This window comes from Dermacentor variabilis, chromosome 1 (genome assembly GCF_050947875.1).
Source record: "Dermacentor variabilis isolate Ectoservices chromosome 1, ASM5094787v1, whole genome shotgun sequence".
NCBI lineage: Eukaryota > Metazoa > Arthropoda > Arachnida > Ixodida > Ixodidae > Dermacentor > Dermacentor variabilis.
The window spans coordinates 10335283-10362154 of record NC_134568.1 but is presented as its reverse complement, the minus strand read 5'-3'; the positions used below and the strand labels follow the sequence as shown (position 1 = coordinate 10362154).

The window sequence follows — 26872 nt, the reverse complement described above, 5'->3', positions numbered from 1 at the left end:
GATCAGTCGCCCATCCCCGACCAGACTCTGCGGGTTGCCACCAGAGGAGGCAAGCACGTGCGACATCACCCAGGAGAAAAGGAGCAGCCGCAAAGCAATGACGGGGACTCCGTGCATGCCACGTGACGTTGACGAGAGCAAGATCCCGCCTAGGATTTTAGTGGGCCTATTTAAGGGGCCCCGCAATGTACTTCTTCAATCCATTCATTCTCTTCTTCTATGTCCTTCACCAACCATTGAATAAACAGTGCAAGTTTCGTACTAGAAATCGTCTCGTCCCTGCCTGGTCGCCATAGTCTACCGGACGCCTGCAGCTTGCCAACATCACCACGCTACCGAATAGTAACGCCGGTCGAGGTTCGAGAAACAGGCGTCGCAACACACCGAACCACGCGAAACTGAAGATCAGACCGCATGCAAGCTTGCCAGCGTGCGCTCACTTCTGGCCATTCCTGGTTAGATGCCTTGGTAGACTTCACTTTGTATTGAGCTACTGATAAGCACTTCGAAATGTGCAAGTTGGATGTGGCTGTTATCCATCGGTTAAGCTGGTACAGGACAAAGCCGGTCCGCACTACTTAGCACTGCCAGACTGGAGCATATGAGCGCCAAGTGCAAGCACGCACTCGAGCACTATCATGCACAAAGCAAACGCTGTGCCTATGCACTACAGTTGCACATAGCTGTGGTCTGCTATGTAGCGTAGATACCGCGGTTGCCACATAGTACCGCGACAAGTTTGTTGGCTGAGCACACAGTGGCCCGCTGTGTCGTAGGCACCTAAATCGGATGTAGTGGGGTCTTCTACTTCTGCTGAAAAGATGCTGAAAGTTTTAAGGACCTCATAAGGCCCAAAGTGGAAGATGTATGTGCCGAGCAAAACAGTGGATGGGCTCAGGCAGAGAAGCAAGTTGCGCCAATCAAAATGTGCAGGCAATGGAAATATTCAGCTTGTGAACAATGCACCGAATGTTCTGAGCAAAATGAGGCTCAAGCAAAGAAGGAAGTGGTGCAGGTCAAAACACACAGGCAATTCAAATGTTCTAGGTGCAACCGCTTCCACGAACGTGGCCATTACCTAGCATTCAGCAAAATGTGTTTTCTATGCCGTGGAACTAACCGCTTTTTGGTTAGTTGCAAGAAAGGGCCTCAAGTAAGCGAAGTACGCGACGAGCAAGCTAGCTTCAAAATCCTCGATGTCTGCGTTCGCATCAAAGCAGACTGGGTCATTCTTCTTGTTGCTTCCATGTCGCATGTTCTTTGGTGGACACTGGAACAACGTGAACATCCATAATCAATTTCGAATTGTGCACCACGGTGGCGTTCAGTAGGCAGGACATTGTGGGCACAACCCAATCTGCTGTAGCCTTCACAATGCAAGTCATTGAAGTAGCGGAAGCACCAGTTTGGGGATGTTTGATTGCCACTAACTCTGCTACTGCTGAACACATTGAAGTACTTTTTGCAGCAAAGTGTTTCTGAGATAGTCTATTTAAATTTCAAATACATTTCTCAGCTTCGATAAGAAGTGGTTCAGGGTCCCTTTAAGAACCTTGCACATATACAGTAAACAGAACATGCTGGCCTGGAACTTTGAACACATTCTCTGCAGCCCTTCACATATTCCTCATCTTCACTAACAGTTGGTTTCTGATTAATTCGTCGGTCGTCTTCCCTTGTTTTTCTTATGAAGACGTGAGCAGTGACACTGAAAACTCGCTTAATGTGCACGCTGGGGGGTAAAGCAATGTTGTAATGCATACAGATCTCGCACACAACATTGTGGTTTCTCAGCATCTGGGTCCACAATGAAGTAGAACCACTTCATTGTTCACGAAACACTTCAGAAGGTGCTCCTAGCTGAGCCATTGAAAAGCTGAAAAAGTTGATCGTGCTATACTATTTCCTGGCATTAACATCCTGAGTAGCGTTCACTATTGAGACATACCAGCAGCGCTTCAATTCACTAACTAACATTTGGTGGAGCTGTTCAGATGAGGAAACAAATGCTTAGCTCCCGGGTTTGCCCACCTCAGTGTGCATGCGCATCCACAAGGCAGCTGCGTGGCATGACCTTAGGCGTTCTACTGTAGCTGCCGCTAAATTCAGGTTCACAACGCTGCGTTGCCTTTTACAGCTTGTTTCGTCAAAAAGGTAACTGTTCACATGTAATTGGTTTCTGAAAAAATGCAATTGAATTACAGTGAGGTTACCTAGTAAATGAAGTAATAGTTAAATTACAAAATTACCAGGATATGTAATTGATTACAAGTAATTAACGATATGTAATTTGTTATGTACAAGTCTGCTAGCACCAGACACGTTGACAAGCGGCAGCATTTCCGCACTCTGATAATATAGCGCGCTTGGCACTCTGCCAAGAATGACATCACTTGTAAATGCTGATGCATATCGCGCTAGTCACATGAAAGATGGTATGCTTGGCACAGTGCATAGATGCCGATGCATCTTCAGCTATAGTGGAGTGAAATTGAAGGTATTTCTGAAAGTTATGATCCGAGAATATGGCCCACCATTTTTAACCGCTTGTGGAATAAAGTAACTTATTTTTGGGTGAATCTGGCATTTCGGATTTCCGATAATTCTGACATTTTGGTGGCCCCATCAAGTCCAAATTATCAGTTGGCGACTGTATAAGAGTACACAGATGTGATTTGTTTTTTCTGTGAGGAATTCAGCTCTTAACCATGGCGCTCCATAGTTTACTACTATGCAATGGCATGTTCGGCTCAAAGGTGCAGTACACAAGGCCTATAACCTCAAGCAAAGCTTTCCAAAGTAGGCAAATGGAATTTTGACTGTTAAGTTTTGTTTTGCAACACATTTTCTGTCTGTGCTGTCTCATTTCGCAACGGTGAAATTCTCGCGGAAGTGAATTTCTTCACTTTTCCCACTGATTTCGTTATTGCAGGGCTCAACTGTAGTAATACATGACCAACATGCGATAAACACTTACTGATGCTAAAGGAATATCATTTTAACTTTTATTGACAGTAATTAATATTCATTCTTTTGTTGACTCACAATATGTATGGAATGGAATGATCTGTCCAGCTTTGTAACTGGCAGTAATTCTTTAGTTGAGTTTGTATCTTTACTTGAATACCAAATACACAATTGGCAATACATATGAGCATTAACATTTATCTTTTCTATAGCCCTAATTATTATGCATTCATACTTTTTTGTTGAATACCATCTATTGTAACATATAATTTTTGTTGCTATCATTTATCTCTAAAGCCACCATGTTGACATAGTGGCTTTGGCATTGTGCTGCTAAGTCCGAAGGCATGGAAGTGAATCCTGGCCGCAGTGGCTGCATTTTGATGCGGGCAAAATGCAATAATGCCCCTGTACCTTGCATTGGGGGCATGTTATAGAACCCCAGGTGGTCAAATTATTTTGGAGTCCCCCACTATTGCGTGCCTCATAACCATATCGTGGTTTTGGCATTAATGACATGTAATGTGTTATGTACAAACAAAACCCCAGCATTTAATTTAATTTTAATTTGTCTGTTAAAGAAATGTACTACTACTTTTTTTTCACTCATGCCATACCTGTGTTTATCAACTCAGAAATGTGATATCTGTGAAAATAATATATATATATATATATATATTTGCAGCCAGGTTCGGCATGATGAATACATGGGGACATCGTGTCTGCATTCACCAACAGTGTACCTTCCAATCTCTGTACTGCTTGCCCAGGTGAACTACCTGACAACCTCATATGCCTACCGGTCTCACCTGTCCCAGCTGGGAAGCAATGTTCGCTTCGTCCTCTCTCATGTGCCTTTATCCACAAGTTATGGTCACTATATCAAGGATGTAAGTGTGCTACAGTTTTTCTCACACAAGATACTAAGAAAGCATTGTATTCAGGAGAGTGCCAAACAGAAAAGGACAGTAAGGTAGAAAAGTGCCTTATCCCATTACAGGGCAGTGAACGCTGTAAGTTTGAGTAGGTATGAGCTGTTTAATGCCGCTTCTGTGCTGAACAAGTAATTGTATTGCAAGCTAGTGCAACCGTTTATCTCTCCTTTGTGGGTGTGGAATGCATTCTAGCTTTAGAGGTTGGTTGTGAAAACAATGTCACTTAAACTTGGTGTTAGCTTTTGAACATTTTTTATCACAATAGCTTAACTTTTAATGAATATCTTTCAATTATTCCAATATGCATACAGCTTCCTTGTTGTTATCTTCTGTGAAAGCCAGCTAGTGAAGAAAGTTGTGTTAGAAATCAATGCCAACTATGTTGTTGTCTGATTTTTTTATTGGCCCACCAATAGCCCACTTGTCTACCTTACTAGGTTCTTTCTCCTGGATGCAAAATGAGGAGGTATAAACAATACTCGTACCTTACCAAAGCTGTTCTGCTTTCGTATTGTGCTATGCTCTTGACATCCATGTGCATGATATTTTTAATAACACTGTGATCTTTTTCTTTTTTAACTAACTTGTATTGAACAGTGCACAAACATGTTCCAGAAGGATTACTTTCTGTTTCTAATTTCAGTTTGCTTTACTCCAGAAGTATTTGCTGCTCAATTTTCTGCTTTTCTCTGATATAAAAGCTGCTCTTACAGGTGAAATGTCACTTACATCATCTTTATCGACCTAAATGGCCTATCTTGCTACTATAACCTCACTCAATATAGTTTCATTCTAATATACTGTGAAATAATAAACTATAAAATAGACTGCAAGAAGGCTCAAACTCGTTATGGCAGAAATACATGCTGGCATCAAAAAGTTCCAGACTGGCTGTGTTTTGAAGAAAGTAATTTATGTGCATTGAAGCACTATCACCTTTCAAATAGCCAGCAATGCAGTGCTCCCAGCAGTCTTGCCACTTTGTGAATATGTCCTGGAAGTCTTCTTTCCGGAAGGAGTTGAGCCTCCTTTTGCAATTTGAGCTTGATTTGAGCAATCTTTGCAAAACAACTTTTGAGCTGATTTTTCAATTTTGTGAAGAAAATGAATGTAGCACATGTTGCGCTATGCACACTACAGTTGCACGTAGCTGTGTCTGCTGCATAGCATAGATACTGCAGCTGCCACGGGGAGCTGCAGTGAGCCACAGCAAGTCACGAGACTAATGTTACTATAATAACAGCGACCGTAAGTTTGGGTTGCCAGCAGCGCCCGTCAATTTCCTATCAAAGAAAAACACGACATTGAAGCCAGCTTACATAACGCTACAGGCAGGACACCGCCACCGGCGGCCCCTTTAAAAGTACACTGAAAACATGCACTGGAAACTCGCATTCCACCATAAAAGTGGCCACATACAACAGGCCACTGAACAATTACGCCAGGCAGAGGACACATTCGGCACCTCAGTGACATCCTCATATGCCTGCCGGTCTCACCTGCCGCAGCTGGGAAGCAACGTTCACTTCATCCTCTCTCGTGCCTTTATCCACATGCCTTTATGTGCCTTTATTCAAATGCGCATGCAACATGCTCCACTGGCATCCTCAGCACTGTGTGTGCACTGCCCCATCACTGCTTAAGTTTGCCCAGTACCAGTGCCGTGAACTGTGCATGAATTGTTGGCCATTAGCATGCAAGTCATACTTTAAATGTCCTCTTATTCTCTTTGCCAATAGTTTGCACAATGTTGGTAGCATCACATGCTTCATGCTGAATGAAAAGCAGACAACTGCTGGGCACCGGAGCGAAACTTTTCAGCCATCTTTTCGAAAAATGCAAATATGATGCGTGCATATAAACACTATGCACTCCTACATCCTACTGCGCGCATGTGGGTGAATTTCTTTGGGAAGCGTAATCTCCAGGATTGCCAAATGGTAGCACCAACTTTAATGCACCAGTTAGCCTGCTTTACTTTGTTAGGAGTGCCACCTGGTAGGTTTGTCTCTAGCATTTTAAAAAGCACTGTCATCAGCCCTGGAAATTTTTTAAGTGGCCAAAAAGAATTCTGGTTTGCATTTTGGAAACTGATGTGAATGACCCAAAATAATTTGAGCAACGTGGATCCTTTCATGTAGACTGCTGCAATCTGGATATCAAGAGTCTGCTTTCACAACCTTGTTTCGAACTGTGGAAACAAATAAAGCCTTGGCAAGGGGACACTAAAGAGAAAAATTAGTTAAGCTGTATTAGTAAATTAGCCTTCTACAATACAAAAAAAAAAGTCACTCTTATGGTGAGAATAGGCTTGGTAGGTGAGAAAAGACGCAGAAGGAAGCTAGCGATGCTTTCTTGAAGTTCCTGCACCAGCTCACCGTGACGGTGTGTATTTTGACAGGGTCGGCTTGGGCCTAGTTAGTTTTTCATCGGTAAAAATGGACTGCATGGTATTATGAAGGAGCCTGTCAATTAGCAAGTTTGCAGAAATTTTACTGCACAGCAATGGCCAAATATGAAAGAATGTGCTGAAATCCGTGATGTCATACTGATGTACTGGCGCTGAGGCTTAGGTATGAAATTTTGAAAATGTAAATTTGGCCTTCATCTTTTAAAAATTGACCTGTTACCATAAAATTAATGTAAATAGAGTTTTGAAATAATATACATTGCAAGTCTAAACAGGTTTAGTGTTTCTCTTAAGTGTCTTTTTAAGAGTTGAAGCTCCAAACAGGGCATTAGAGATGAACCACTGCCTGTGGTGCCCTGTGCTTTTTAAAGCAAAGCTTTCTTTGCCTAACTCCCCTAGGTGTAATGGTGTGCATATTTTTTGTGGAATAAACAACTTGTATAGCCCTGAATGTTGACCAACAAAGTAGTGCCAGTGAGCACACATGTGTTTTGCATAACCAAACAATAAATCGCCACATAAAATCTGTGCATATGATGTAGCCTCATAGGTATCTCTAAAGCGCACAGACTTCTTAATAAATCAGTGCACGATATTGAACAGCTTATTTGATTTGCTTAATTGGTGCTACGCGATTCTTACAAGCTGTATATGTGCCGTCATCAGATGCTCCGGCTTGTGTAGGGTGTGCCAAATAACATTAGCCAAGCTGTTCAATGCAAAAACAATTTTAAAAAACATTGTGTAAGATTCAGTTATAAAACCTATGGTCTTTGGTTGTCAGAGACCTGACAAACGAACATTGTAGGTCTTATAATTGTATTTTACCCCATGTCTTTTTAATAATTTTTTTTAACATCTTGGGGCAACGTTAGCTGGGGCACACGGCGTAGCATGGAACTTTGACCAGCAAAGTAACGCTAGTGAATCTGCCTCTGCATTTTCAAACAATAAATCTGCATAAAACCTTTAAGTATAATATCAGCTCACAGGTATCTCTTAAGCACACAGACCTTTCAGTGGTATAGTGCCTGATATTTAATGGCTTTTTTTATCTTCTAATTATTATAGTATTTGCCCTACCTCATACATGGGCGACTGGGTATGTGCCACTGTGAAAGAAAAGTTATAGAAGCCTTAAATATATTTACATGGGTCGCACTTTTCTCTGCGTGCACCCCTCCTCACCATTCTTCCTTCAACAAACATCACCTTCATCCTTGTGACATATATGCATCAACATCTCACATTGTGCAACCACATGAACTGCTGTTTGCATTTTGGCTTGCAAACAGTCCAACACTCCACCTTGCGGGCTTCCGCAGAGCTGATGTGCCATTTCAGTGCCCCACTGCCTCGAGTTGTCAATTAATTCCTCCTCATTCTGCAATTGGCTAACCTCCTGGTTAGCTCCGATGGTAGAGTGACTGCCCCGGAAAGGCATTGGTCCTGCGTTCAAGTCCCGGACCAGGACAAATTTTTCTTCAACTGCAAGGCTTTCTTTTCTGAGAAACTTGTATTGGTTCCCTTTGTAGCTTCGTGCTACAATTCGGGTAGCTGCCAATTTTCCCCTTTCACTGGTATTGTACCATGGTGTTATTCTTGCAGAGAAATCACGGCCATAATGCATTGTATCTGGTTGCCAGCAACCACAAAGCTCATTCTCGCTACAATTTCAACGTGTTCATCATGCTGTCGTGTAAAGTTAATTTGCAAGTTCATGTCATGCCAGAACTTGTTTTATGCTGATGCCAATCTGTTTTGACCTACCACTCATCTGTTGTATTGTGGCTTCTGTGGTTTAGCATACTACTCACAAAAGTTTTTTTCTTTTTTTACACATCCACAGGTAGTGAAAGAACTGAGACCTGACGTGATGCTGGCTGGGCATCGTCATGAGGTGAGGATTTCTTACTCTGCAGCTTACATTTGGAAAGGGTTTTTGTGCTAAAATTGGCTGTACCCTATCAATGATAAAGGAAAAGTCAGACATTCACCAGTTCGTAGCAATTGCTACAAAGAAAACCCATACGGGTTCCTCAAAAGAAAGGCCTCGCAGTTGAAGAAAAATTCATCCTGGTCCGGGACTCGAACCCGGGACCACCGCCTTTCCGGGGCAGCCGCTCTACCATCTGAGCTAACCAGGCGGCTAGCAGATGGTGGGGCGAAGTCGAATTTGTCAACAACTCGAAGCAAATGCTACGGGTGGATGTCTGATTTTTCCTTTATTAATTACTTCTCTCCACCTTGCGGGTTTCCGCAGAACTATTACGTCAATACCCTATCAGTGCCATCACTCATTGTCCCCAAATCTGGAATTTTCGAAACTTGTTTCTAAAGATGACGTATTTTCATATTATGTGGTATCGAGGTAGCTTTAAAGACAGTGCCAAATGGGAACAGTGTACATCCAAACAGAGAGATGCACATTTGAAGCACATTATGAACCTACGACGTGAGCAAGATGAGTCCCCAAGCTGCCTTGTTACTTGTAGCTCAAGGCACACATGAACACTTATGGAGCAGCGGCCCATATGTCTGACCAGTGCATCAGTCGTAGTGTTTGATACACAGATGTCGATTCTTGGCTTACATCTGCGCTGGCAATACGTGTCAACCAAACTTTTATGTGTGCTTGCATGTGCTTCGCTACGATGCACCTAAAGCCGTTGCCTATTTCAGCTCTTTTCTCTGCCTCAGCTTTTTGAAAGTCCTCTGTAAAACCAGTTTCTGCCGTTAATCGAGTGTCGTTTGATGAAGCTCGCTAAGGCATTGGACACATATTCAAGCATAAGGCACGTAAAGGCAATGACACAGATAACATACACACCAGATGTGATCGCCTACTTTGGAGGAGTTGGAATTTGCTCACGAAATTGTAGAATGCACAAAACCACATTTCAAAAGGTGTGCTTCGAGCTGTAATACAGTCTGTCTCCTCTGAATGCCGCAGTCTGTGCACCTAGTGGCCGAGCAGAACACCGGCAGTGTAGAGCACCTGGAGTTGCGCCTGGGCTCCAATCGGCGGCCCGTGAGGATGGACCTATCAGCAGGACGCCTGCACGAGCTCCGGCTGCCCCCTTGCTCCTATCGCATGGGCACCCACTGGGTCGGTTTTGGAGCAGCCATTCTCGGCAAGTGGTGCATGAGGAGGGGAAGGGACTCCTCAAGCATTGTCCTTGTTTGGGCTTCTCTGAATTTTCTCTTTTGTGATTTATGCAGCTGTAGTGTGATGTAAGGGTACAGGCCTCACACTTGTCGACAGGGCATAAAAAAGTTGTTGTCAGCAGTTACGAGCTCTTTTTGATGCAGATAATTTTCCCCAAAAAGGTAAGGTGGTAGTCACAAATGGAAAAAAGCAATACACAGAAATGCTGCCGGAACAGTTTTTAGCTCTCTACTGCCGCCTTCTATTCTCCTTGGAGCCATATTCTTGAGGATCACTTTTAGGAATAACACAGTGTCCATCATACTGCCTTGCTGGAGAAATGGCCAGTCCTGTCAGGGTATCTGAAAACTTGACATGAAACATGAAAACACATGAAACCATGAAAATATGACATGAAATTAATGTTAATAGGAGGTTTGCCGTGAAAAGGTTGTGCTCCCCTTGTAATCTGCCTTTTTTCAATGAAAATTTGAAAATACTGTATTTAGTTACTCATGCAAGGCTACCAGCGTGCGAGGCCTGCACCCTCACTTTGGAGCACGAAAATTGGTAAGAAAATCTTGCACTAAGTGTCACGTGCATACCTGCGTGCTGGTTAATTTCCACGAGCCACTACCATATGGCAATAGTTACAGTCCTGTTGACAACCCATCATCACATAATCACCAGATCACACGACATAGGTCCAGTGTGCTTCAACGATATCAGCAGTGCTGTGGCACATTGTTTAGCTGCAACATACTTTCAGGTGCATTTCACTAGTGACGATGGGGAAGGACCCAACGCTATATACAGTGGAACCTCGTTCATGTGTTTTGGAAAGGGAAGCAAGAAAAAGCATATTAACCGGGGAAGCGTACAATCCGAAGTCACTAAAACATTTGACAGACTCAACTGTAGTTCACATCTCCGTAATGCGAAGCGTTGCGCGAATCAATGCAGCACAAGACGCTGATGTGCACCAAGCTGGTGGGGCCCATGCAGTCCGAGACTAACGTTGCGTTTGCGGTTTTGGGCAAGCTTCCATTTGCGCTGCTCGAATTTGGCCTGGCTCAGCAGCTACTTCGAGCAGGATATTCTTGTGGGAAATTTTGACATGCCCACTTGGTGCTAAAACGTTGCGGCATGAGACGCCGGCACATGTCAAGCTAGTGGCATGTTTAGGTTACCGCCTATTAAAGGGACACTAAAGGTTACTATTAAGTCAACGTGGACTATTGAAATACCATCACAGAAACCTCGAAACGCTTGTTTCGTGCCAAGGAGAGACTTATTTTAAGAGAAAATGCGTTCTGAAGCGTCCGCGTACCTCTAGCGCAGTTCAAATCGCCCGCCCTCTGATCGAGGAGTACTGACATCATGGTCTCATAGTGACGTTGCACCATCGGTGAGTAGAACGGCGTCCGCAGACGGCGCTACGGCTTTTCTGCGGAAAACGCGAACGCGCGGCCAGAAACAGAGCCAAGACAGAGCCGAGAGCAGAGCGAAAGCGGGAGTATGATGGCTAGCGGAAGGAGAAACGAATTACGTGCCACATTACGTCCCACGGCACACAGAGAGTCCGTTTTCGTTAAACTATAGGCTGCGGCGAGCTCGTAGCGTGGTCGGCGTGGTCTATAAGAAGCGACGAGCCTTTTCACACTCGCAACAGGGCATAAAAATGTGCGAATCGACGCAAAACTCGGCCTAGAAACGTGCTTCGCCACAGCCAGGGCTCAATACGACCCAAGCTGGCACGACCCAGATGTCGTTTCCCGCACCGCCACCAGGCGCCGCTACTATACCTCAAACTCCAGCGCAAGACGCCCATAAGCTGGTACTTCATTCTATGACGCTAACTTCGACGCTCGTCGCAATGGACCCTGACACCGACAGATTGGCTCGCGATGGTGGGCTCAACTTCAGCGATTTGAGCACCGACGAGCGCGACCTGCTGCTGAGGGCTCGCACTGCCGGCGTCGTTGCGTACTACGACGGCGGCCTCGACACCGGCTCTCCGGAGCGGGAAAGCAACGAGGGCTTCCCACGACATCACATGGACGTGGCATTCTCGCTGCTTGTTCCAAATGAAAGTTTCGCGAGCCAGCAGAACCCTCACAGCACGACGCGATAACGAAGCTACTGAAACTCCAAAGCGTGCGCGGCGCAGAGTCGAGCGCGCAGAGTCGAGCGAAAACGAAACCTTTCAAACACCCATATTACTGAAGGGCAACGTCAAAATGTTATTTTTTCTTAGAATCGAATAGACGTAGACAAGTAGCATTTTTTTCCGTCTTATAATCGAATGAAATGATATTTTTAATACGAGTAGTTGAGTATTAGTAACACAAATTATGAGGAGTCCTTTCGTCATCGGGCTAGTACCGGAATGTCGCTGGGGGGTCTCAAATCGTGTCATGCATTTACCTCAATTTCTCGGTTACTAAAGCTCTGTTCGCGATTATATTGACGCCTTAGACGTTCTAGAACATTGCTCTACCACTTTAACTTGAGTTTCTGGTAACCTTTAGTGTCCCTTTAAAAGCATGCAGTACACTTGCAACAGCACTACACCCCATGCGCTGTGAAACAGATATATGAAGATGCTTATCGCGATAGGGTTGGCAGCAATAGCTGTGAATGCAGCATGCAACAACCCGGGAGGGATTTGCTGGTACTGGAATAGGAAGCTAAGTGTGCGCCGGTGTTTTCACATTAGATGGGTGGGCGAGTATTGTGGGGAAGCCACTGCGGCGGGCAGCTACTGTTCTCCATTATGCGCGTCTTGCGCCTTTCCTCTCGTTTGCATGGGATGTAGCGGCCACATAATGTGTCATACAATCACAGTTTGGCGATGTGCTGAACATTGATGCCAGAAGATCTTGTTTTCTGGGAATGTGTGAAACAGAAAAAAAGAAGTGTAGTTGTATTGAGTAATTTTTTGTTTTCTCGATCACAAACGTTGGTGCCGGGAAATTGTACATAATGGGTATTGTATCAACACGGTTCTACTGTACTGCGGCCTTCAAAGGGGTGCTAACAAAATTTTGTCTCGTCTTTATTGCTTTATTAAATAGCCATCTACCCAGTAATTACTCTTTGGAGCCTCAATTCCACAAGAGTGCAACATGTAATTAGTTACATTACCTTTTAATAAGACCAGTTCACACGCATGCACACACACACACAGACACTCTATTAAGACTGTGCTGCCCAACAGCTGAGCCCATTCAGCAATCAACAGGACAAGATGGAAGGATATGTGCCCCTTTGTTTCCTATAGAAGCCAATCCAATCTATATAGAAGATCCAGTTTTGCAGCTTTTGGCGACATAATCACTGTATGTCCTTCAACCATCACACCAGGCTGGCTGGCGGACTCTTGTTTGTGATACCGCATGACCGCGACCTCCAGTTTTGGTGACGGGATGAGCCTTTTTTGGGTCTGCCACACTTGGTGCATGTTTTGGAACAGGTGGTATGAAAGGTGCTGTAATTCGGTAGTTATTTGTGGTACTCTGGAGGAATGGAGGCTTTGTAATAATGTAATGGAGTTGACGGATACCAAAAAAAGGGGAAAAGGTGGGAATTTCTTTGCCAGTACTCCTTCAAGCTCCAGGTGATTGCATATGCATATAGTTTCATTCGAGACCATTGTCAAGAGCTTGAAGGTGACATGCGTCTCAAACAGATTGGACAGCACGGAAGATGACCAGCTTTGTGAGGGCGCTGATGAGGCGAGCTCATTAAACGACAAGGGCAGTGGAAGTGATGAGGAGGACAACTGAATTAAAATGTTCACTGGCAGCCTCCTCCAGTGATCGCATTATTCTTCATAGCGCTGTGAGTGCAGTTTGAGGCTTCACTGAGTAGCCATAAGCCTGCCTCATGTAAGGCCCACACCCTGTAAAAAAGATGTTTAGAAGTGCAGGTGTCATCACACAGGTAAATGCAGTAGTCTTGAGAGAATATTACCAGTTTAAATGATTTAATGTTGCTCTTCAGTGTACCTTTGATTAATAAGGTACTAGCAAACCTTAGTTAATTTCTCATACACTGGGTCACAAGTAAGGTGTTGCTGTAAAATTATATTTTTATCTCTACTGGCTCTGTTTAAGAACCACTAAGTCTTGATTAAAACAGCCAGTATACTATTTGCAAAATAAAGAGCGGCTGTTTTTGTTTTTGTTTTTCAGTTCAAGGTCTGTCCTCTACCATCTAAAAAAGCAAGAAAGCAGTCAAGATGGGCCTCTTCTGGCTGCTTTCTTGTTTGAATTAGTGCTTAAATGTTAGGAAGGCATGCTTTTTCTTCCTCACCTCTCTCTCTCTTTACTCGTTTAGAGTCACTGACAGAGAGACAAGGATAAAATCATCTTGTCTTTAATGTTTTGTCTCAGTCTTCTGCATCATATTTATAAAACATCATGTCAGGGGAAGGAGTTCTCTTATAGCATAGTTTTTTTCCTTCCTAGTTTTTGGATGCCAAGTAACTGGTTCCTAAAATGAGCTTCTCTGCATGTTTGACACATACATCTGCCATCTGTCATGTTTGTGCAAGATAGACAAGTGTAACTCTTTTCATTTGCAACCATTGTAAAATGGTATCATTAGACATGTTACATAAAGCGGAAGCTGACAGAAAAAAAATTGCTTGCATTTTACCGTGGCTGAAACCTAGCAGGACAGCAGTGTGACTGCTTGGTGAGTGCTAGCTGATGGGGCACTATGGGCAGGTCTGTTCCTGTAATGGAATGATTGGGGGGGTGGAGGTTTTTTAATTTGAACTAATAATGAAAGGCTTTATATGCAGACGGTTTTCATTCATTTATGCCACTTGAGATTGTGTTTACCTTACACATGTACGAGCGCATTACCCTTGTGTAAAGCACTACATGGTGCACCATGAAGCAAAGAAAGCACTGTCTGACCACAGATTCTGGTTTTTAGGTGTATTGTATGTATGGATGGGCAACCTCACACACGTACACCACATAGACATGGGCACTGTACCTTGAACCCAGCAGTTGCTTTGATCACACTTTCTGTACCCTCCTGTAAGATGCTTGAGACCTTCATACAGGGTTGATTCACTGTGCACGTCTTTCTTTAACCCGTTGAGGGTAAATCTTTTCGAGAAAGGCGTCCCCCCGTGTAAGTCATATTTTCTATTGCAGATTTTAAATTCAGTGACTTATTCCAAGAAAAAAATTAATAACTTTAGGTGACAAAATCAACTTAGAAAAAGAGACCTCTTAGATTACGCAAATCTGTGATAGTCAACCAGCACACTGCTTCTGATTGTTTTGTAATTCCATTCCGTTTTCTTTTGTGTATTCTGTATTAACTGATCTAACCACAATCCCTTGTCACAGTCTTTTGTTGCCTTGCAGGCACATGCACAGTTGCAGTGTATACAGCCAAACCTTGATTAAACTAAATTTGCAATGTAGTGAGCTGTTTTAATTTCTCTGTCATAGTTCCATTTAAAAGTGTGTGTGTGCGTGTGTGTGTGTGTGTGTGTGTTTGTGTGTGTGTGTGTGTGTGTGCACGCGCGCGCGCGCGTCCATGCGTGTGTGTGAAACGCAGCTCTTTGGCGGTCGTTCCCACATTTCGCGTCGCTGTTGGCCTCGCCGTAACCAAAGTCATCATCTGAGCACTGCTCGAGCTACACGCACTCCTGCTTTCTGCTGCCATCTTTCTCGCACAGCGCGAGTCTTGCTCTTGCCTTATCCTCCAAAGCCGGATCACATATTCTCGCCTATCCGCTTGCCCCCTTCCTCCACACAGCACCGTTGCAGTGACTCTCGCCGCTACCATTCACTTCGCCCTCGCCCTCCCTTCTCCCTCTGTCGCAGCTTTGCCACGGTGCCGGCAGTGGGCGCTCCTTGCTGCCTCACACGTGATCCATGGCTCTCCGCTCCTCCGTCTCCTCGTTGCGTGGCTGTCAGCCATGTCTCTCACTTCCTCGTTTGCGGGGCGCGTTTCTCAGTGGCGTTTGTCGTCTCTGGCAGTGCTCCTGGCACAGTGTCGTTGCGCTGACTCGAAAGACAGTTATAGCGTTTCTTCCCTTTACTTCTGCTTCCCACCCCAACCTTGTGCGGCCACATTGAGGCTTGTCTGTGAGTGAATGAATGTATGACCTCTGCTATATACCCCTGTTCTCCACCTGTTTCCTCATCCCACCTTAGAAAAAACATTAAATAATAATTGATAATCATCCCCCCCACCTCCTCTCCATGGCGGTGACCCACTATAACATGGCAAAGCGGCGTGAAACCGGAGTGCCAGCTCGATAGATGCGGATCACTGTGTGTGCTGCCCAATCCGAAACGCAGAACTGCCTCCGTTCGGCACTGCGTGTTCTGTATGCGGTTGCCTGTTGTTGAAATAAGGCAGCAGCTGCTCTCAAAGATCGCATTACCAAGGAGCGTAATCGTCTGCCTTTATTTATTTTTTTACACAATTTAACAAATTTCATAACATGGTTTCGATTTAATGAAGTTTTCGGGCATTTCAAGCATGTCATTAGTGTCTGTATGACTGGTAAATCTATATAAAAATTATACAAAAGTTATTTGCAAGCATCCTTCCACATAAAACGTTTGAGCGGGCCTTCGAAGCATCCACGGTAGGACATGGTATGCAGGAAACTGCTGCGCCATTTGTTGCATTCATAAAAACTTGCAGAGGGAGGCCACGGGGAGTGGAGGAGGGGTTGAACGCGCGGTAATGTGATCAAGCACATGCTAGGGACGGGGGGACATTACAGGAGACAAGCGCCTGTATGCCCTTACCCTTGTGTGCACATCTCCTCCTCTACCCTTGCCGTGGCTGCACATGGCTGTCCATACATGTGCCATGCGCCGCATCTTGGAGGTAATCTATGGCAAGTGCAAAGGCCAAGTCGAGATGGCTGGCACTTTGATGCGCGTCGTGTTCCTGCATGTCTGGTGCTGGCAGTTGCATAATCTCAAGTTTCCATGACCTAATGCGAAGCATTCACTTGAGTTGTGACAGGGAGTGTTTGCGGTCATCGAGTGTTTGCGGTCATCGAGTGAGATTTGTTTATGTCTGCCTGAGCACTCGTGATACCGATATAACTGTGAACCTTACTTTGTGTAGTTGTCCCTTTGCTATCACCATCAATGCTCATCTTTCTGGAGGAACTGTAACTTTCGCGTTTCTTTTTTTTTTCCTGTCAGTACGAATATCCGTATCGTTTCACACTTCTGTTTTTATTTCTGGCCACCATATGATGACAGCTGCGGGCACTAAGCACAGTCAGCCATGCCATCCAAAATTTACAGCGTCATGCAACGCAACACACGCAAATCTCTGACTCTATGAGCAGGGCCCATGCATTGCTCTCTGCGCAATCTGCACCACATGTGCTGGCACTAATAATCGCACTATTACAGCCCAACCTTTTGCAGTTTGTTTATGAGTGCTTACGGACAAGATGCTATCCACCAGGAACGTTCTGGGAACTTCTTAAGCTTCTTTTGTTGCTGAAACTTGAACTAACCTTGAATTAACAAAATTCTCAATTTCGCAAAGTTCTGTGTTGCATGAACAACTTCATTATATTAAGGTTTGACTTATTGAGTCATTCCTTCAAAAAAAAATTCCAGTTTTGATAATCAAGTCAGCACTTGTGTCTAGATCATTAAAGAAGACAGCGTAAGGACATGCACAACAAAGCAAGGCATGCCATGTGAACGCTCGCTAGAAATCTCAAGGTTTGTGCACGCGTTAGACAAACGAGGCGAATGAGAAGAGAAGATACGGTCAGTTCTTTCACATTTCACGGCAATAGACATACATGTAGAAGTATCGTTGCTTTGCAAGCGCTCACCTGAAAACAGAATGATCATGCATGTACGGGAGAGCCATGTGGGCGAGCATCTCACGGCAAGGCTTTGAGAATTAGGAAACAAAATAGAAATCAGTTTTCATGGCACCTTTAACTCAAAAGGCCACACATAGCAATGCCGAATCTGAAGCATACAAGCACGGGCGTTAGCAAATGGCAGTAAATTAAGTGAACGGTAATACTCCTAGGCCACCATTATTGCAGGCCGCATAGCATGAAGCAAAAGCTCAGTTCTGGCAAAAGCCAAGGGGTGGTAGTGCATAATACATTATTTGTGACTCATAGAAAGTTGCAGCTCCTCCATAGTGACACTGTAGGCAGCACTTTGTTCTGAAAAGGCACGTTTCTTCAAACGTTCAGTCATTTAATTCCTTAGTACGTCAGTATTTCATGACCATTTGGGACTTGTTTACACCAATGTATGTCCGCAGCAGTGACCTTCGGACGGTTAAACAGGAATACTCAAATGTGTATTCTTTGGTACAGTGTCGAGGCCAGATTTCAGATCTGCAGAATTTTTTGTGGTGGTAAAATTAAAAGACGAATTGGTGCACAATCTTCCTGCAGTTAAGGCACAAATAGAACTTAATGCTATGCCACCACATTTTGCAAGTCTTTGAAAGAAATAATGCTCGTGAATTAAATAGAGAGATTATTCTGGTTTAACAAGGATGCGTGGCGCGTGGTTAAAATCATACATGCACACAACCATTGCACTCGCTGCACGTGCAGGAATGCTGACAAAATAGTTGAAATCGCAAGACAAGCTATCGAAAGCCAGAGAAACCATGAGCAAACCAAATCGAAAATTTGAAATTTTGTGAAGTAAAACTGACGAAACGCTAATGCAGGAATCGCCTTTTGTCTTTATGTGCAAGGCTGATGGTGAAAAGGTGCCTGCTTTACCGGCAGTGGCGACCACAGTCGACCCACACAGTACCAACAATAGCTACGCACGGAGCCATAGAGTTGTTGTAACCAGCTCTAGAGGCAAAGCTCCCATAGTGCCCCGGCATTTATATCGGTAGCTGCAAGGGCACTGCCATGCTGCTACACTGTGCAGGTATGCAGGCACAGACAATGAAATGCGATTTAGATGAAACCACGATGAGATGCCTAATCAACGCAATTACAAGCCTCCCTCGGAATGGTGGATCTAGTTCAGGTGGCTTCAAACATACCATTTCACACACCATAAATATTACATAGGTATTTTATAAATAGAAATCGGATCTTAAATATATATGGGATGAACTGTAAACTTTGTCCATATGTACATGCTCCATGTAAATGCTTGTTTAATATTGTCACGTGGTGGTGACGTTGAAGAACACAGTAGCAATACTGTGAAAGACAAAACTAACATTTATTGGGCGAACCTGTGCCCACAGAAACAAGCTACACTTATAGCTCAACGATAGCGGCGAACACGGTCAGCGATCGTCAAAAATCTGATCTGCGGGTCAAGCGTGTCAGCTTTTATACAACAATCGTTGAATGTTCCAGACTAGTCGCTGGGACCCGCGTGTCTTCCACAAAGTTCTACACTATTCGCGTCGCGCATACATGCAAACAGATTTACACAAGGTTCGGTGACAGACAGTGGATGGAACCATTGATAACATTCCAGAAACTTCCTATACATGCAGGCGCATCCTGCGCTGCATGATAACATTTGTTAAGCAGTGAAGCGTGGTCGCTCGAGAAAGATAAACATGTACACGTGTCAATACCCCCCTCTTAAAAAGCATAGACCCGATGCTGCAAACGAACGAAAGTAATAAAGAAAAGCACTCGTAGCAATGAAAACAACAAAATAAGAAGTTCGTCAGCGTCCATAAAAGGGTTTAAGACGCACCACGTGGACCACTTCAGATTGTGCGCGGCGCCGCTGTGAATGCGAAATGCCGTCTGGCACGACCTCGTAGTCCAGTGCGCCAATACGTCGGATGACCTTGTAAGGTCCGAAATAGCGTTGCAATAGTTTCTCACTCAGTCCTCGTCGGCGTATCGGGGTCCATACCCAAACACGGTCGCCGAGCTGGTACTCGACGAAGCGTCGTCGGAGGTTGTAGTGTCGGCTGTCTGTGCGCTGCTGATTCTTGATCCGTAGGCGGGCGAGCTGTCGGGCTTCTTCGGCGTGCTGGAGATAGGTAGTGACATCAACATTCTCTTCGTCAGTGACGTGCGGCAGCATGGCATCGAGCGTCGTCGTCGGGTTCCTGCCATAAACCAACTTCAATGGTGCGATCTGTGTTGTTTCTTGCACCGCCGTGTTGTAAGCGAATGTTACGTATGGCAGTACCGCATCCCACGTCTTGTGCTCGACGTCAACGTACATTGCTAGCATGTCGGCGAGGGTCTTGTTTAAACGCTCCGTGAGACCATTCGTCTGCGGATGGTAGGCAGTTGTCCTCCTGTGGCTTGTCTGGTTATATTGCAGAATGGCTTGGGTGAGCTCCGCTGTTAAAGCCGTTGCTCTGTCAGTGATGAGGACTTCTGGGGCACCATGTCGCAGCAGGATGTTCTCGACAAAAAATTTCGCCACTTTGGCTGCGCTGCCTTTTGGTAGAGCTTTAGGTTCAGCGAAGCGGGTGAGATAGTCCGTCGCCACGACAATCCACTTATTCCCGGATGTTGACGTCGAAAACGGCCCCAACAAATCCATCCCAATCTGCTGGAATGGTCAACGAGGAGGTTCAATCGGCTGTAGTAACCTGCTGGCCTTGTCGGTGGTGTCTTGCGTCGTTGACAGTCTCGGCATGTCTTGACGTAACGGGCGACGTCGGCGGTCAGACGCGGCCAGCAATACCTTTCCTGTATCCTCGACAGCGTCTGGGAGAATCCGAGGTGCCCAGCGGTTGGATCGTCGTGTAATGTGTGCAGTACTTCTGGATGCAGCACTGACGGTACAAGAAGAAGGTAGCTGGCGCGGACTGGTGAGAAGTTCTTCTTCACAAGCAGGTTGTTTTGTAGCGTGAACGAAGACAACCCGCGCTTAAATGTCCTAGGGACAACTTCGGTGTTCCCTTCCAAATACTCGCCGAGGCCTTTTAGCTCCGGATCTGCTCGCTGCTGTTTAGTGAAGTCTTCCGCGCTTATTATTCCAAGGAAGGCGTCGTCGTCCTCGTCGTCTTGCGGCGGGGGATCGATGGGGGCGCGTGATAAGCAGTCGGCATCAGAGTGTTTTCTTCCGGACTTGTATATTACGGTGACGTCATATTCTTGCAGTCGGAGGCTCCACCGCGCCAGCCGTCCTGAAGGGTCCTTTAAGATAGCTAGCCAACACAATGCGTGATGGTCGCTGACGACTTTGAATGGCCTGCTATAGAGGTAAGGGCGGAATTTTGCTGTAGCCTAAATGATGGCGAGGCATTCCTTTTCAGTCGTAGAGTAATTGCCTTCCGCTTTTGACAGCGACCAGCTAGCATAAGATATAACCCGCTCAAGTCCATCTTTCCTCTGGACTAGGACGGCACCGAGGCCTAGGCTACTGGCGTCAGTGTGGATTTCAGTATCGGCGTCCTCGTCGAAGTGTGCAAGTACCGGCGGCGACTGCATGTGTCGTTTGAGTTCTTGAAATGCGTCGGTCTGCGGCGTTTCCCACTTGAACTCGACATCACATTTCGTTAGATGTGTTAGCAGCTCCGCGATGCGTGAAAAATCCTTGACAAAGCGCCTATAGTAGGCACACGTGCCAAGAAACCTGCGCACTGCCTTCTTGTCGATTAGCTGCGGGAACTTTGCGATGGCAGCTGTCTTCTGCAGGTCGGGGCGTACCCCAGGTTTACTGATGACGTGGCCTAGGAATAGAAGCTCATCGTAAGCGAAGCGACAGTTTTCCGGCTTCAGAGTGAGCCCTGATGACTTGATGGCCTCTAATACTGTCGCAAGCCGCTTAAGGTAATTATTGAAATTTCCGGCGAAGACGACGATGTCCTGCAAGTAAACAAGACAGGTCTGCCACTTCAATACTGCTAAAACCGTGTCCATCACGCGCTGGAACATTGCAGGCGCCGAGCACAGTCCAAATGGCATAATCTTGAACTCATGGAGGCCATCTGGCGTGATGAAGGCGGTCTTTTCGTGATCCCTTTCGTCGACTTCTATTTGCCAGTAGCCAGACTTGAGGTCCATCGATGAGAAATATTTAGCATTGCAGAGCCGATTCAATGCGTCGTCTATCCGTGGGAGGGGTATACGTCTTTGTGATTTTGTTCAGTCGACGATAATCGACGCAGAAACGTAGGGTTCCGTCCTTTTTCTTCGCTAAAACAACTGGAGACGCCCACAGGCTTTTCAGCGGCTGGATGATGTCGTCGCGCAGCATTTCGTCGACTTGTTGTCTTATAGCATCGCATTCTCGCGTCGAAACTCGGTAAGGGCTGTGGCGGAGTGGTCGAGCGCACTCTTCGATTATTATGCGATGCTTTGCGACTGGTGTTTGTCGAATCCTCTATGACGTAGAAAAGCAGTCTTTGTATCGTCGAAGCAGACTTCTGAGCTGTTGCCGCTTAATCACAGGGAGACTTCGATTTCTGTCAAAGTCTGGCTCGGGAACTACGGTCGTCGGGGTAGATGCGACAGAATCCGAGAGGACAAACGCATTGCTGGTTTCCAGAATTTCCTCAATGTATGTGATCGTCGTGCCCTTGTTGATGTGCTTGAACTCCTGGATGAAGTTTGTCAGTAGCACTTTCGTGTTTCCTCCATGCAGTCGAGCGATCCCTCTTGCGACGCAAATTTCACGGTCGAGCAGTAGACGTTGGTCGCCTTCGATGACGCCTTCTACGTCAGCGGGCATTTCGGTGCCGACCGAGATAACAATGCTGGAGCGAGGCGGGATGCTCACTTGATCTTCGAGCACACTCAAGGCGTGGTGACTACGAGGGCTCTCTGGCGGTATCACTTGATCTTCCGACAGCGTTATTGACTTCGACTTCAGGTTGATGATTGCGCCGTGTTGATTCAGGAAGTCCATGCCGAGAATGACGTCTCGTGAACACTGTTGCAGGATAATGAAGGTGGCAGGGTAAGTCCGGTCATGAATGGTAATTCTTGCCGTGCAGATTCCAGTCGGCGTGATGAGGTGTCCTCCAGTGGTCCGAATTAATGGGCCTTCCCATGCAGTCTTAACTTTCTTCAACTGGGTTGCGATGGGACCACTCATGACGGAGTAATCAGCTCCTGTGTCTACTAAAGCAGTGACTGCGTGGCCGTCGAGAAGCACGTTGAGGTCGGTGGTTCTTTGTCTTGCGTTACAATTAGGCCTTGGCGTCGGATCACGGCTGCGTCACGTTGACCTGTGGCTGATACGTGGCGTCGTCAGGTGGTCTTTCGTCGGCGTATTCTTTGCTTCCAGTCTTCGTCGGGACAGCGGCGTGTCGTTGTTATGTTGTCGAGGCAGTCTCTTCGTAGTCTTCGTAGGCGGCGGAGGATCTTCGTCAGTTCGACGAATAGCAACCACACCTCCATTGGTTGCTGCTTTTAGTTTTTCGGATATGGACTCACGGATTGGCCCCGGGCTGGGCCAGTGTATGGACGGCGCTGCGGCGACAGGTAGCGGCCTGGTGACAGCGAACGGGACGGTCGTCGAGGGCTCCACTGAGTAGCGGCGAGGTAGTCGGCAATGTCACGAGGGCGTTGACCTTCCCTCGGATGCTGTGCGTTGATGGCGAATCCTCGCAATCCCAGGTCACAGTATGGGCATCGGCGGTACACATGGCCGGCTTCGCCGCAGTGGCAGCAGAGCGGGCGGTGGTCGGGGGCACGCCAAATGTCCGTCTGCCTCGCGTAGGTGCGCTGGGCGACGGGTGGTCGTGCTGGCACCGGTGGCGGCGGACAATGGAACTGCGGCGTGACAGGGTCTGGCGCAGTCGCGGAGGGGGACCTTGACGGCTTGCGACGACGGCGTAGGTCATCGCTTCTGGCTGGGGCTGCGGTAATTGAGGTTGCACCTCAGGAGCTCCCAGCGATCGCTGAACCTCATCTTTCACGACGTCAGCAATCAATGCTACTTGAGGCTGCGACAAAGGCAAGACCTTGCGCAGTTCTTCGCGCACAATGGCCCTTATGGTCTCTTGGAGATAAACGGAGCCCAGCGCTTGGTGCGCACTGAGGCGTGAGCACTTGGCGGTTATATTGCCTAGTGCGCATTTCTAACGTTTTCTCAATTGTCGTAGCCTCTGTCAGGAACTCAGCTACGGTCTTCGGTGGATTTCGGATTAGTCCGGCGAAAAGTTCTTGCTTTACGCCTCGCATCAAGAAACGCACTTTTTTCTCTTCGGACATTTCCGAGTCGGCGTGCCGGAAAAGACGGGTCATCTCTTCTGTGAAGATGGCGATGGTCTCATTGGGTAGTTGGCCTCGGGTTTCCAGCAGAACTTCGGCCCTTTCTTTTCAGACAACGCTTGTGAACGTCCTCAGGAAGTTACTGCGGAACAGTTCCCAAGTTGCTAGGGTGAACTCCCGGTTCTCGAACCAAGTCCTCGCGGCATCTTCCAAGGAGAAGTACACATGTCGTAGCTTAACCTCAGAGGTCCAGTTATTGAAGGTCGAGATCCTTTCGAAGGTTTCGAGCCAGGTTTCAGGATCCTCCGACGTAGCTCCACGGAAAGTAGGGGGCTCTCTGGGTTGTTGAAGTACGATGGGTGACACTGGGGCAGCCATTGTGGTTGTCTTGGCCACAATCTTCTTGGTCTTCTCAGGTAGAAGTCCGTGCTCCGGGGGCGCTGCGTGATAACATTTGTTAAGCGGTGAAGCGTGGTCGCTCGAGAAAGATAAACATGTTGACACGTTGACATGTTGAAACATATTGACACGTGTACAATATTTTGATTATTTTCAATGCTAAAAAAGTCAGCAGCTGCAGCAAGGCAGCACCTTTGTGGTTGCCACTTTTCCCACCCAGCTTTTTCTATATACAGTATACTAACTGTATGCACAGAGTGGTGATTGAGTCGTGATGCACGTTCCGCACTTTTGTTTGTCACACAAATTGACCTTACGATAAAAATGGGAAAGACCTTCTGTATTTTGAAGGAAAAACTGGAAAGCAGAACTTTCTATGCAATAAAAGGTTGCCTAATACACAGGTCTACTATTAAACTAAGAGCCTGATTGGTATTCAACGCAACATAGCATCACAATTCTTTAGCTTCAGAGGTAAAAATATCACATCATTCTATTCTACTGACATTCTATTGATAAAAAAATATTTTCGAGACCTTTATGCTAGAATTGAGCTGTAATCAGTGCTGGTATACCAATTTGGAGTTCCCTTTAGTAAATGTAGACCAAACTGTATATCTTGATTTTCTGTGTGCCCAAATGACTAATAGCTCGCTACATTCTTGTTATTCAATGCTAGGAGAGTCCCGAGCATGTGCATTGCTGTGTTTATTTGCCCAAAATTTGTAAGCACTTCTTCCGCAAGCGGGATAGCCGAAAGTGGACATGGAGGAGCCCGAATAGCGAGACTAGAAATGAAATAGACTTCATACTCTGCGCTAACCCTGGCATCATACAAGATGTGGACATGCTCAGCAAGGTGCGCTGCAGTGACCATGGGATGGTAAGAACTCGAATTATTCTAGATTTGAGGAGGAAACAGAAGAAACTGGTACACAAGAAGCCAATCAATGAGTTAGTGGTAAGAGGGAAACTAGAGGAATTCCGGATCAAGCTACAGAACAGGTATTTGGCTTTAACTCAGGAAGAGGACTTTAGCGTTGAAGCAATGAACGACAGTCTTATGGGCATCATTAAGGAGTGTGCAATAGAAGTCGGTGGTAACTCCGTTAGACAGGATACCAGTAAGCTATCGCAGGAGACGAAAGACCTGATCAAGAAACGCCAATGTATGAAAGCATCTAACGCTACAGCTAAAATAGAACTGGCAGAACTTTCAAAGTTATTCAACAAGCGTAAGACAGCTGACATAAGGAACAATAATATGGATAGAATTGAACATGCTCTCAGGAACGGAGAAAGCCTAAAAGCAGTGAAGAAGCTAGGAATAGGCAAGAATCAGATGTATGCGTTTAGACACAAAGCCGGCAATATCATTACTAATATGGATGAGATAGTTCAAGTGGCTGAGCAGTTCTATAGAGATTTATACAGTACCAGTGGCACCCACGACGATAATGGAAGAGAGAATAGTCTAGAGGAATTTGACATCCCACTAGTAACGCCGGAAGAAGTAAAGAAAGCCTTGGGGAGCTATGCAAAGGGGGAAGGCAGCTGGGAAGGATCAGGTAACAGCAGATTTGAAGGATGGTGGGCAGATTGTTCTAGAAAAACTGGCCACCCTCTATACGCAATGCCCCATGACTTCGAGTGTACCGGAATCTTGGAAGAACGCTAGCATAATCCTAATCCATAAGAAAGGGGACGCCAAAGACTTGAAAAATTACAGACCAATCAGCTTACTGTCCATTGCCTACAAAGTATTTACTAAGGTAATTGCAAATAGAATCAGGAACACCTTAGACTTCTGTCAGCCAAAGGACCAGACAGGATTCCGTAAAGGCTACTCAACAATAGACCATATTCACACTATCAATCAGGTGATAGAGAAATGTGCGGAATATAACCAACCCTTATATGTATCTTTCATTGATTACGAAAAAGCGTTTGATTCAGTCGAAACCTCAGCAGTCATGGAGGCATTACGGAATCAGGGTGAAGACGAGGCGTATGTAAATATACTGAAAGATATCTATAGTGGCTCCACAGCCACCGTAGTCCTCCATAAAGAAAGCAACAAAATCCCAATAAAGAAAGGCGTCAGGCAGGCAGATACAATCTTTCCAATGCTATTCACAGCGTGTTTGCAGGAGGTATTCAGAGACCTGGAGTGGGAAGAATTGGGGATAAGAGTTAATGGAGAATACCTTAGTAACTTGCGATTCGCTGATGATATTGCCTTGCTTAGTAAGTCAGGGGACCAATTGCAATGCATGCTCACTGACCTGGAGAGGCAAAGCAGAAGGGTGGGTCTAAAAATTAATCTGCAGAAAACTAAAGTAATGTTTAACAGTCTCAAAAGGGAACAGCAGTTTACGATAGGTAGCGAGGCACTGGAAGTGGTAAGGGAATGCATCTACTTAGGGCAGGTAGTGACCACGGATCGAGATCATGAGACTGAAATAATCAGACGAATAATAATGGGCTGGGGTGCGTTTGGCAGGCATTCTCAGATCATGAACAGCAGGTTGCCATTATCCCTCAAGAGGAAAGTATATAACTAGCTGGGTCTTACCAGTACTCATGTACGGGGCAGAAACCTGGAGGCTTACGAAAAGGATTCTACTTAAATTGAGGACGACGCAACGAGCTATGGAAAGAAGAATGATAGGTGTAACGTTAAGGGATAAGAAAAGAGCAGATTGGGTGAGGGAACAAACGCCAGTAAATGACATCATAGTTGAAATCAAGAAAAAGAAATGGGGGGGGGGGGGCATGGGCAGGACATTTAATGAGGAGGGAAGATAACCGATGGTCATTAAGGGTTACGGACTGGATTCCAAGGGAAG

General features: G+C 45.8%; 1 protein-coding gene across 4 annotated transcripts in view; it reads left to right on the top strand.

Moving 5' to 3' along the window:
• The window catches only part of LOC142575377 (uncharacterized), a 76557-nt gene that overhangs the window by 37547 nt on the left and 12138 nt on the right, over positions 1-26872 (top strand). For all 4 annotated transcript variants that reach the window (XM_075684712.1, XM_075684738.1, XM_075684720.1 and 1 more), the window contains exons 6-8: positions 3738-3857; positions 8162-8212; positions 9266-9446. In XM_075684712.1, coding sequence (XP_075540827.1) covers positions 3738-3857; positions 8162-8212; positions 9266-9446 — 352 coding nt within the window. The remainder of the gene's footprint in view (positions 1-3737; positions 3858-8161; positions 8213-9265; positions 9447-26872) is intronic.